The sequence below is a fragment of the Serinus canaria genome, chromosome 7, assembly GCF_022539315.1.
Source record: "Serinus canaria isolate serCan28SL12 chromosome 7, serCan2020, whole genome shotgun sequence".
Lineage (NCBI taxonomy): Eukaryota > Metazoa > Chordata > Aves > Passeriformes > Fringillidae > Serinus > Serinus canaria.
The window spans coordinates 26,252,921-26,264,433 of record NC_066321.1 but is presented as its reverse complement, the minus strand read 5'-3'; the positions used below and the strand labels follow the sequence as shown (position 1 = coordinate 26,264,433).

At 40.9% G+C, this 11,513-nt stretch overlaps 1 protein-coding gene across 2 annotated transcripts; it reads left to right on the top strand.

Moving 5' to 3' along the window:
- Positions 1-226: 226 nt before the first annotated feature.
- LOC103814507 (caspase-8) lies at positions 227-11,294 on the top strand. 2 transcript variants are annotated; one of them, XM_009088088.4, is made up of 8 exons: positions 227-717; positions 4,302-4,631; positions 4,829-4,934; positions 5,994-6,132; positions 7,521-7,609; positions 8,249-8,360; positions 9,180-9,669; positions 10,396-11,294. In XM_009088088.4, the coding sequence occupies exons 2-8, from the start codon at positions 4,321-4,323 to the stop codon at positions 10,526-10,528; spliced, it is 1,380 nt and encodes a 459-aa protein (XP_009086336.1). In that variant the 5' UTR covers positions 227-717; positions 4,302-4,320; the 3' UTR covers positions 10,529-11,294. The 2 variants fall into 2 exon arrangements, with proteins under 2 accessions (XP_009086336.1, XP_030097310.1); XM_030241450.2 differs by lacking the exon at positions 227-717 and having other exon boundaries at positions 4,626-4,746.
- Positions 11,295-11,513: the final 219 nt, after the last annotated feature.

Genomic DNA, 11,513 nt, shown 5'->3' with positions numbered 1-11,513 from the left:
GTTTTGTACAACTCAGGTATTCATCAGTCCTTGCTGTCCACCCTGTACACCCTTCCTGTAACTCCAGTGATACAGAGCTGTGCCAGAAAGAAACCGGTCACAAACACAAACAAACAAATGTGGTTGGTTACTGTTGAGGCTTACTGGTAGCACGCAGACCCATGCACGTGTGCGCCCTCCATCTACAGAATTAAGGAAGGGTTGTGTCTTGTGCAGCCCCTGCATAGCAGATTTAAGTGGAACTAGTGTAAAGAGTCTTCTGGGGAAGTTGCTGTCTTGGCAAGATCATGATCTTAAAGTGGTAATTAAGTTTCCTGGTGTCCCGTCCCTCGTGTCATTTTTGTGCAGGAGCTGTGTGTCCTGCCTTGTCCCAGTGCAGGCGACAGTCGTTACAGCTCCTGAGCAGGCAGAAGTTTTTCTCCCTTTCTAGGGAGATGAAGTTTTGGCAGGCTGTACAAGGAAAAGATTGGCTCACTGAGGCAGTTCTGGAGGAAACCAGAGTCCAGGGGAGCCAAGGGAAATGAGGGAGACTAATTTAACAATGGGACAGTAAATTTTCCAGGAAGGGCGAGAGGAAGAAATCAAAAGTGAAACTAATAGTGCCAAAAGGGGTGGACCTTCAAGTTGCTGATTGAGAGGAGAAGCCATTATCAGTCCGTCATAGTGCATATCACGGCACGGTGGCTCTTTCAGACTGCAACTGAAGTCTTGGTTCAGGTAAGACACAAAAGAAATTATGGAGGGAAAGAGATGCTGAGACTTGGAATGACATGGAGACAAACATTTTGGACCTGAAGGTGAAAGAGTACCTGTGGTGTTCCTCTGTGCTGTTCCCAGCCTTTGGATGATGGTGCAATTCCTGCCAGTGAAACAAGGTTTTCTGATCTCATACTAGGGTGTGCCTTTGGGAAGGAATTTATACGGCTCGTTCTATCAAAGGGTACGGTATAGTTTTGAGTTTGTAAAGATAGGTTGAAATTCATGAATGACTGTTTCCATTGCAAAATTGTAACAAATTTCGGCACTCCTAACTCTCTTCATAATGCTGCCCTGAGGGTCTGCTGAGAGTCTGGTAGCCATACTGAGTGCTCTTTGATTTCCTGCTTTGTGGGCGATTCCAGCGACTTGCATGATGGGAGCCTTTTCATTGAAGGCTAAGTTCTTTACTTTAAAGAGAGTGAAGATATAAGAAGTTAATTTATGTTTACATAAATAATTTCAGAAGAATGTTCAGTTGTTGATTTCCCTGTATTTACTGAGTGCTGCTACTGAACTTGGTGCTAATAGTTGGCTTTTTTTTTAATTTAAAAAAAATATCTTCCTGTTAAAAATAAACTGGAGTGAGTTGGAGAGGGACTTCAGAGAAAGGGGATAAGTCAAGACAGATCTCGTGACACAGCAGGGCCATTGGACAGAGATATTTTAAATGAAAATATGTAGATTCAGCCATCTTCCACTGTTTTTAATTAGGATTTGTGTATGAAAGCAAAAGTGCTGAGCTGTGCTTTATGCTAGAAAGCACTAGGTATGCTGCTTAGTTGGTGCTGTAAAACAAAAGAAAACCTGATTACTTCATGGCTTGTTTACCATTTTTTTCTCACAAGTTCTGCAATAATCAGTTCTCTGAAAACTGAAGTAGCTGAAGTAGGGATCTCCTGCTTTATTAGCATTTTATTCCATTGTAACATATCTCTTGGAAGTCATGTGGTAATACCATATCATAAAAAAGGCAGACTTTTCCTGGACCTTTAGAGACTGGCTGTCTCACTTTCTTCAGAGTTGTTCTCCCATGTAGGTGATTTAAAATTACTACTATAATTAATATTATTTTTACTGGTATCAATTGTGCCTTTAAGTTAGCAAACTGGAGAAAAAGACAGTGGCACCTAAATATTGTTTTAGTTGTGCTCCCTGTAATTACAGACAGGCTTAAATGTAACATATAGGCACATCTCTTCTAACTGCAATAACTTGATGGATTTGAAACTTACAGCCTTTGAGAAATAAGATGAAAATTTTCTTCACAAGAAAGATTTGCTTCTATAAGCAATATCTCTTGTATCTTAAATGAAAGGCGTGATTTATGCGAGAAAGAAGATAACTTCATAACTACCTACCAAGAAAATGTTATTCTTTCCTGTGTGGTTATGGAAATATAAAGTCAAGTAATCACTGAGGTTAAGCACATTCAGATACTACTGGTTTATATGGGCTGAAGGACATGGATTCTTGCCTGTTTAAAACTTTGGTTTGAGTGGATTTAAGGAAAACAGTATTTTGGGGCAGAACACAAATTGTATGTGCTGTGTCACAACATGTTTCACTGTTTATCAGTTTACTTGGATTCACTGTACATTCACTCTTGCTAACCCACACAACACTGACCAAGGGCATGCCACAAAAACCTCCTTTGCTGTTGAGTCCTTGGAGGAGAGCAGAATACAATTGTCTGCTAATTATTATTTCCAGTTAGTCAGCTGGGCTGCCTTGGAGTATTGTTACTGAAACATTTGCAGTAGCAGTGGGTAAAATGGATTGCAGTATTCCAGTAGTGCAGGAGTAGGAAATTCTCATTTGTCATTGTTGCCTTTTCTGTCTCCCACTGCCAGTGTCTATAAGAAAAGAGTCCTGTTCTGAATGCATTTTTACAGTTTCTTTTCAGAGACTCCCAGGTGTCTGACACCTAGGGCAGAGAAAGTAAAGTGGCAGATGGGTCTCTCACTAGAAGGAAGAGGAGACAGGTCCTTTAAGTGCCAGCTATAGGCTGATTTGTCTCAAGCATTCTGAGCATTGCTGCAGGAGAGGTGTGATCAGGGGACAGGGTCCTGAGGCAGTGGGGCAGCGTTGGGCTGAGCCAACTCCCTGCTCCACCCTGAGACTCATGCTCCATCCCCCAGCCAGCTCACTTCTGGGAAAAGGCTGCCAGTGCACACGTGAACAAAACACACTGATCTAACTTAGATAATGGGCATGCACCAGCTTAACTCCAGCAGGACATGGACTGGGCAGATTGGGCACACACCCCCTCCCCCCTTTATGCCCTCTCTGTTCTCTCTCCATCTCCAGACTATCCATGTGGCAGCATCAACACAGAATCTAAGGACTAGGGATATTCTTTGCTTTCTTCTCTTTCTTGCCTTACACAGCTATGATATTTTACCCCATATTCCATTTTGAATTTTATTGTGGGAGGGAGGAGCTTGTGGAGATTTTTGTGGCTCGGGAGCCAGCACCTTTTGAGGAGGTTGTCTGTGGGAGCTGTGAAGTTGTGAAGTGTACTGTGCAAAATTAAGGGCTTATTAGCCTCTCCTCTCATGGGAATGTATTGTATAAATTTAAGGGCAGGTTAGCCAATACCTTTTGAGTTTAAATATCGGGCTGGGCTGGTTGCTGTAGTTAAGAAGATGGTACAGCCAAACAATGAGAGCTCCTGACACATGTCCAGTGTCTTTGTTCAGCTCGACAAGAGTTTATAACAGACACCAACCATGGGTCATCATATCAGTGGAGGCAGGTCCCTTCAGTGTCAGGGGGAGATAGCTGGAAGGCTTGGAATTTTCTAACTTCCTCTTGTGCTCAAAAGTTGAATCCATAAGCCAAGTTAATTATTTCTAAAGCTGATGGAGAAAGAGGAGTGAAACAGAGATAGTTTGATAAGAATTCTTCATGGGCCTTTGTAAAAGGGATGACATGATCTGTATTTGCTTTTAATATTACAAATTCATTGAGAACTGGGAACTGAATTTTACTTGATGCAGATAAACCAAAACAGGAAGAGGTGCTTTGGGAAGGCTGGCCAGAAGCAGTATGAAAAGAAAGAAGAAGCCAGATAGCTTAGAGTAGCTATACTCATGTGAACTCTTAGTCCTGTTATAGTGTAAAATTTGGCAGTCTCATTTATTACATACTCTGTATTTCAGACTGGCAAGTGGCTGTTTCTCCCAAATGGTATCAAACTTCAAAAACCCCAAACCCGAAGAAAACCAGCAGCAGCCTGCCAGGATTTTACATCCTATACATTGGTACTTCCCACTGTCTAGACACAACATAGAAAACAAGAACGATCTATGACTTTCTCTGCTGTCACTTAGTACAGAGGTTTCAATGTCCTTCGTTTAGTCCAGAGAACTGAAGGAGATAAGCATCAAAGCTATGATAGCAAGACAGCCTCTCTCTATCGAAATACCTCTGATTGCATGTATTTATTTTGGGCTACTGTACACCATGTGATACCTCTTACATGAATCATGTTGTTGCCCTAGTCTTGCTGACAAATGAAATCCACTGCTGCTTGTGTTTAGATCCAAATCCTGATGTGAAATGAGCACAGACTTCCGCAAACTGCTTTTTGAAGTTTCTGAGGCTTTGGTGACAGAGGAACTGTCAGCTCTTAAATTCCTTAGCCTGGACCATGTCCCCAGGAGGAAGCTGGAAGCCATCCATGAACCCAAGGCCTTCTTTGAAGTGCTGCAGGAGAAAGACATGATCAGGGCAGGGAACCTGTTCTTCCTGAAGGAGCTGCTCTACCGGATCCATCGGATCGACCTCCTGACTGCCCACCTGGGCTCCAGCCGGGAGGAGATGGACAGGGAGCTGCGGATCCCGGGCAGGGCACAGGTGTCAGCTTACAGGTAAACACGGGGAGTGCACAATGAAACAGTTCAGTGTCAACTGCCTTTTCTGTCTGCACTGCTGTCTTATGAATATCCCAGCAGAACTGTTTATGACACATGAATTCCTGCCATTGTGAGTTCTACATTCTGCAGTTCAAATGTTTAATTGCGGTGTTTGCTTCTTTCTTGAAGGTCTCTCTATTGTTTTTTGTCAGGCAACTGCTGTATGGAATTGCAGAGGACTTGACTTCAGAAGATGTCAGAAGTGTGAAGTTCCTGCTCCAAAAACAACTACCAAAGAACAAGCTCCAGGAAAATGCTGTATGAAAAGTTGTCTTGAGAAGTTTTTTGCAAGGCTAGTTCAGAGTCCTCTAGTTCTTGTAAGAAGGGAGGGAAGAGAAAGCAGTCTGCTCTCATGAAAATCTGGTTTGAAAGAATTGTGAAGTTAGCTAATAGCTGCTGTGTGAAAGAATGGACCCTTATTTTTTGCATTGTATTTTTGCCTTTTTTTCTCTCCTGATTCTATTTTCTCTTCCACCAGCCATCTCTTTAATCTTATCTTCTTGCAAAATCCATCATGCTCTTCCTTTAATCTTTGCTTGGCATTTATAAGACAAATGTCTTTAAAAGAAATATGCTATACCTAAGAAGAATGATGTTCACTAAAGGAAAAACAATGTTTTGGAGGCCAAAAATCAAGTTCTAATGTGAGTTGAACCAAATTTTTGTGTGTCAATGGGTAAATTTTCTTCTTTATTGTAGTTTGGAGTAACAACATACTGTTAACTTTCCCCCAAAAGTATTAAGAGGCTGGGTGAGCTAGTTAAATTTTTATAATGAGCTGTGTTATAAAAATGCTTGGTATTATTAAGAACCTTCCTTAAAAGTCCTATTTGTATTGTGGCACGTAGAGGAAAATTAGCAGATTTACCTCCAACTTGGTGGACAATTGAGCTTTAATAAACAAAATTAGTGCTGAACAGCTTTTCTGTGTTAGAAAATGGAAAATGGCATAGCTTAAAGGACTTAGCAGCACTTAATCAGAACACAAAGGCACAACAGGATGTTATGTTATCCTCATCAGTGCTTTGTACTGCTGAAACAAAGCAGGATACCCTAGTTATAGGCAATTTCTAATTGTCCTGCTTTAACCTTAGTGATGATGGGTTTATTCAGTTGCACTGCAACTTGACCCTTGCTTTAATGAGTTTTGGAGGGAAAAGCAATAGGTCTTTAGCTGGTCTTTGGGAATGAGGACATTGTCTTCTGCCCTGTTGCAGAAGTCTCTGGGAATGAGGATGTTGTCTCCTGCCCTGTTTCAGAGCTGCCTGATACAAAGGTCACTGGATGAATTTGGGTTATGTGTTTTTGTTTTACCAGTCAATGTTGCAGGTCTTTCTGGAAATGGAAAGAAATGGGATAATTAAAGAAGATAACTTGACGATGCTGAAAGATATGTTACAGAGATTTAGAGTTGACATAAAGAAAAAAATTGATGCCTATGAAGGAAAAAAAAGAGGTAAATTTATTTAAGCTATTTAAGCAGTTTAAGAACAGATCTGGGGTCTTTTGTGGGTTTTATAGCTCCATCCTTGGCAGCTTAGAAGTCTGGTAAAAAGGAAGAGACCTGCCTAGGGCAGGCAGAACAACTCTGGAGAACTCTGATTTCTGAAGTTTTCTACTTCATTATCCCATCATGGATTCTTGTATCTCTCCTTGAAGTATATTCTGTCCCTTGTAAATGGCTTTCTTCTGCCTTCTCTTTGCCTTAAATGCAGTTTATCTGTTCAGCAGGCCACTACAAGAAACAGGAAGTGACATTTGACTTAGGGAAACTGTGTTGGGAGATTGTCAGCACTACCTCCTGTTAGCCAGGCACTTAGCTCTCAGTCATAGGGAAGTCCCTGAAAACCAGTCACTTGGCTAAAGTGTTACAGAAAGTTTTCTGTAACCAGGTGGGAAATTTCAAGGACTTCAGTATATCCTGGCTGTTGCAGCTGAGGTGTTGCTTTCTGGCACCACAGCTGGGTGTGACTTTGGGAAACAGGATGTTTCAGTCAATAGCAACTTCCTTCTGAAGGACTCAGGTCGTGAGTTTCCTCAGATACATTTAAACAGTGCATGCAGTACCCTGCAGAGCTACCCAGCAGTTCTCCCTCCATGCCTTTGTGCTGCTGTCCTCTGCTGGTGTCTCTAAAAGAGCAGAAGATAATTGCCAAGGTAGTCTATTGCCAAGCAAGTCCTATGTTGGGGAATAGCTTTCTAGTAGCATTGCAATTATTTTGTCCTCTTGATAAGTAGAAAAAAAATATGTTGTGTAGAGCCTTGACAATTAAATTTCACTTAAAGATGTTTTTGTAACTTGTAAAATGAGTACTGTGATTTTATTTCCTTGGTTAGAGTCATGAATTTGATGATTTCTTTACTTTTTTCAGAAAGTTGTATTCAAAGAAGTGCTCTGAGGAGATCTTTCATTATGCTGGTATTTTACATCCTTGCATCCACTCACACAGTAAAGTTCTCTGAAGAAGGGACAGTAGCCTCAGAAGTAAATGGACCCATTGCACAAAAATGGGTCTCCTCTTTCACTTGTATATCCCACAGCTGAGAGGCTGGTGAATGGCTTGCCTATGCACATTTAACCTTTTATTATCTGTATCTTGCTACCAGTAAAAGAGCAGAGGAGCAGAGAAGCAGGGGAGCACAGCCCTGCATGGCTTCTGTAACAACCAGCAGTCTGTGAAACTAGAGTCAAGCCTGGCCCAGCTCTAAAAAATGCTGGTGCCTCACTAGTGTGAAAACCCCCTGCACCTCACTCCTTGTTCTGGCTTTTTGAGTGTTGAAATATGCACAGTGGAAGATTTATCCTTGTGGTTTTAAAATGCTTGTTTATCTTCTCCTTCTTAGAAAATTATTCTAGGGAAGAAGTCTGCCATCCTGTGTCTGTGTCTGTGTATCCAGAGGAAAAAGGAGCAGAGGGGGAGGCAGCAAAACTGGTGAGAAATACCTCAAGAGTCCCTTTAAAGTATTTATCCATCTCCTGGGAGAGGGAACATAAATTCATAACAATAAGCAGGTGGCACAGCCAAGATGGAGAGGTAAGCCTTGGAACAATTCCTATTTTCCAAACAAGACTGAGCCTTCTTTGTGGGGACCTGATTGTCAGCAACCTTTTAAGCAAGATATGAACAAACAGTTGAGTGAAGAAACCAATCTTAATGACAATGGAGACTGGGACAATACAGTCCCGGCCAGGATACTCCTGAACAGATGTGAAGGGAATAGCAGAACCCTCTACCTCACTGGAATTGCACAAGGACCCTCAGAGGAAATGGTGGGGTAGAGGAACTTTTCCTATGCATATGCAGATCTGTGTTTCTGGATCCTCTATCCCATGTCAAAATCATATCCTCACCAAAGAAAGAGAGGAGAAGGGGTTCAGGGAGACAATGCAGATTTCTCTCCTCTGTAGCTAAATTTGAATCCTTAGGCTTTTTCTTTCTTCATATCCTTTGTGACTTTCTTTTGTGCTTAGATAATGGATAGACCAGAAATCTGTATATAGTGTACTTCTCTTTTGAACGCTTGGGTCTGCTTTCCTACCTGGTTTTTTGTTTGTTTGTTTGTTTCTGCAGCATGGGAAAATATATAAGATGAAAAATAACCCCCACGGTTACTGCTTAATTCTTAACAACCACATTTTTAAAAATCCATGTTACAATAGAGAGGGAACATTGCAAGATGGAGGTAAGTACTTTTTAAATCCAGTTACTGGTTTGGAGTTTTTCCTTTGATAATTCTTGAGAACAAGAATATTGGAATCTTTGCTGTGAAGAAGAATCATGTCCATGGTACTCCATGGTACTCCCTGGCTTCCAGAGACAGTCATGGTACCAACTGGAAATATGTCACTTCCAACATTTAGCTGATGGCTTAAAGAAGGATCTGCTTTTTGTTCTAGGAAAAAGATATTGTCTTATTTGGTTGTATGTACAAATAGAGAAAAAGTGATTATTATTCCACCTTTCCAATTCTTGATTGTTTTCAGTTCTTAGCTTAGAAAAATATTTTAAGTCCTCAAATTCTCCTCAATGCTCAAATAAATGCTCCGATTCCCTTCTTGCTGCATCAACCATTGGCACAGAATGAGGGACCTACTTCATTTAAGAGTGGCAGAATTTGTCATTCTAAAGAGGTGGCACTTCTTTAACTTGCCAAGTGTTGTTCTTAGGCATCAGAAACTACTATGCAATGCATAGTTAAAGCTTGGGTTAACACAGTAAACTTCACTAATTTGTACCAATACAACACAGAATCTAAAACCTGTTCTTGTGTTAGACAGCATGATACTTAACCCAGTTGTGTTTAAAAAAAAATAAAATTAGGCAAATTAGGCATTTGGGTTTTTCTAATAGGATTTGACAGCCTAAGAGCCAGTCAGGTGATTTTATTGGTGGGATCTGAACACTTCTGCTAGTATCTGATATACTACACAGACACTGCTGTTTCAGCATCTTCCTTGTCACTGTGTATGTTTAACAAGTTCCTTCTGATTTTTCCCCCCAGAGGCTGTGAAGAGGGTCTTTAAGTGGCTTCAGTTTGAGACAGTTGAGTACATGGATCTAGAAGGAAAAGAAATACGTGACACAGTTAAAGAATACAGCAAGAAAGATCATAGATATATGGACTGTTTTGTTTGCTTCATTTTCTCCCATGGTGAAAAAGACAAAATAAAAGGTGTTGATGATGAGTGTGTAAATATTGACGACTTAGTCTCCTACTTCACTGGAACTAATTGTCCTTCTCTTGCTGGCAAACCCAAGGTGTTTATTATCCAGGCTTGCCAAGGCTCTGGACATCATCCATCTGTTGCAGTAGAATCAGACTCTTCTGGACATCTTGAGGTGGATGCTAGTCCTTTGACTTCCATTCCTGATAAGGCTGATATTCTGATTGGCATGGCTACAGTGGAGGACTACAAGTGCTACCGCAGTCCTAAGACTGGCAGTGTTTACATTCAATCCCTCTGTGAGAAGATGGAGCTGCTTTGCCCACTGTAAGTACTAGTTCTAATTCTTGTACATTTAGAGTATTGCAGATGTGCATACTTAAGCATGCTATGCTGAAACAGAGTGATTGGCGTTTGTGCAATTAATGCTTTTGCCATTCAGGACAGTGCAGAACAGTATTTATTTTGAAATTGGGCACTTCTGGTCTTCTACAGATAAGCCAAAGTATAAGTGACTTCCCCTGGTTTTCCTGTGACAAAACCAGGGTTGTAATGCTGCAACGTTGCACACAAACAAGTGTGTGTATGTGTGCTTTTTAACATTTTTTGACTGATAATTTTTTTTCTTCAGATACCTGGCTAGAGGTGAATTTGCTGAGTGATTACACAGACAAAACCCTCCAGTGTTGTGCAGGCATAATTTTCATTGTTGCCTCCCACCCGTCTCCTCATAAACTTCATTTAGAAAATAGAATTTTATCATTTTCTCATGGTGTCCAGAAGAAGAGATGGAGAATGTATAGGTTTGTTTCATCTTGGCAACCTCTTCTTGTTGTAACCAGAGCAATGCTACATGGAGGTTGCTTTTATTTCCCCCAAACACACTGAATTCTGTGGTTGTTCAGTGGAATGTGCAATTTCAGTGGCAATAGGGTGAGGAAGATACCAGCCTTCCCTGGGACACCCCTTTACTGGGGCAAACACACATCACCTCTTTGGCTGAGCTGCAAGTACCATGTGTTTCAGTGTAACTTCTCTTCATTTTTGTTCAAGGCGCACGGATCTCACAGCCATCCTGACAGAAGTGAACAATGAAGTGGCAAGAAGAGACTTAAAAGGATTTAAGCAAATGCCAAAGATAACATCAACACTACTGAAGCGATTGATCTTTGAAGTTCCACAATGAAAAGCAGACAAGTAAGAATACACTTGGTTAGGAATGACATCTGGGCTTTGACAGGGAAGAGAATTTACATGAGAAGTTCCCTGGATCTATGTGTTAGCCCTAGCCCTTTAAGGAGGCAGAGGACCTAAATTTTCCAACTTCCATATTGAATCAGTCTTCCAATACCTGGATCTGTAATGGTTGGTAAGGATGTGGAAAACTACAAATCATCAAGCTTTCTGTCCTGAAGAAGCAATTGAGTATGTTCAATCTGGGTTTCAAGTGAGAAAGGACTTTCAAGTAGTATTGTAAAAGTTATTGGAATTGTCAATGAAGTCCCATTTGTGTCTGAGTTAAGTCCCTAAAATCTGCAAAAAAATAACAGCTTCAGAAAGCTGGATGCATTCCCAAGCAGCACGTGTAAGGTTGTAACTGCCTTATCCAGAGGTGAATCATTGTCTGTCTTTGGAAGCAATAAATGTTCATGGAAAATAACATCCTGCTCCAGAAGGACCAAACCCCATAATTATATTAGTTTGGTTCTTTTCTTCTAAATATTTGGTTTGGTTTTTGTCAATCATCTGCTTGGATAAGCAGCCCAGCTGTGTAAGTTTTTCAATAATAAAGGTTCTCACTTTGATATTTCTCAGAGCTCTCAGGGCATGGTGTGTCCTTGAATGAATGTGGAATACTGGAAAAAAGTTCTGTCTTGAATGAATGTAGAATACTGGAAAGAATTTCTGTAATCATGTTTCTGTTAGAATAAATTATCTCGGTTTTTATATCACCTCAGTTTGTGGTGAGTTCCTCTCTTGGATGAGCTTTCTGAGGGACAGTCAGCATGACAAACACTTTTATCCCACAGAAGTGATTTTGTTCTTGTTGGAATGTTTGTTGGCAGCCACCCTAAGGGGCAGCAGCTGGAGAGAAGGTAGCAAAGAATAAGTTCAGGACTGTCATGATAATGGCAGCTGATGCCAGTAGGACCATTCAGTAACTGCTTCCT

Excerpts from the sequence above, each read along its gene's own strand:
- LOC103814507 (XM_009088088.4), top strand. The coding sequence starts at position 4,321 with ATGAGCACAGACTTCCGCAAACTGCTTTTTGAAGTTTCTGAGGCTTTG. Across the intron at positions 6,133-7,520 it reads CTATGAAGGAAAAAAAAGAG|AAAATTATTCTAGGGAAGAA; the intron begins GTAAATTTATTT and ends TCTCCTTCTTAG. Across the intron at positions 9,670-10,395 it reads ATGGAGCTGCTTTGCCCACT|GCGCACGGATCTCACAGCCA; the intron begins GTAAGTACTAGT and ends TTTTTGTTCAAG.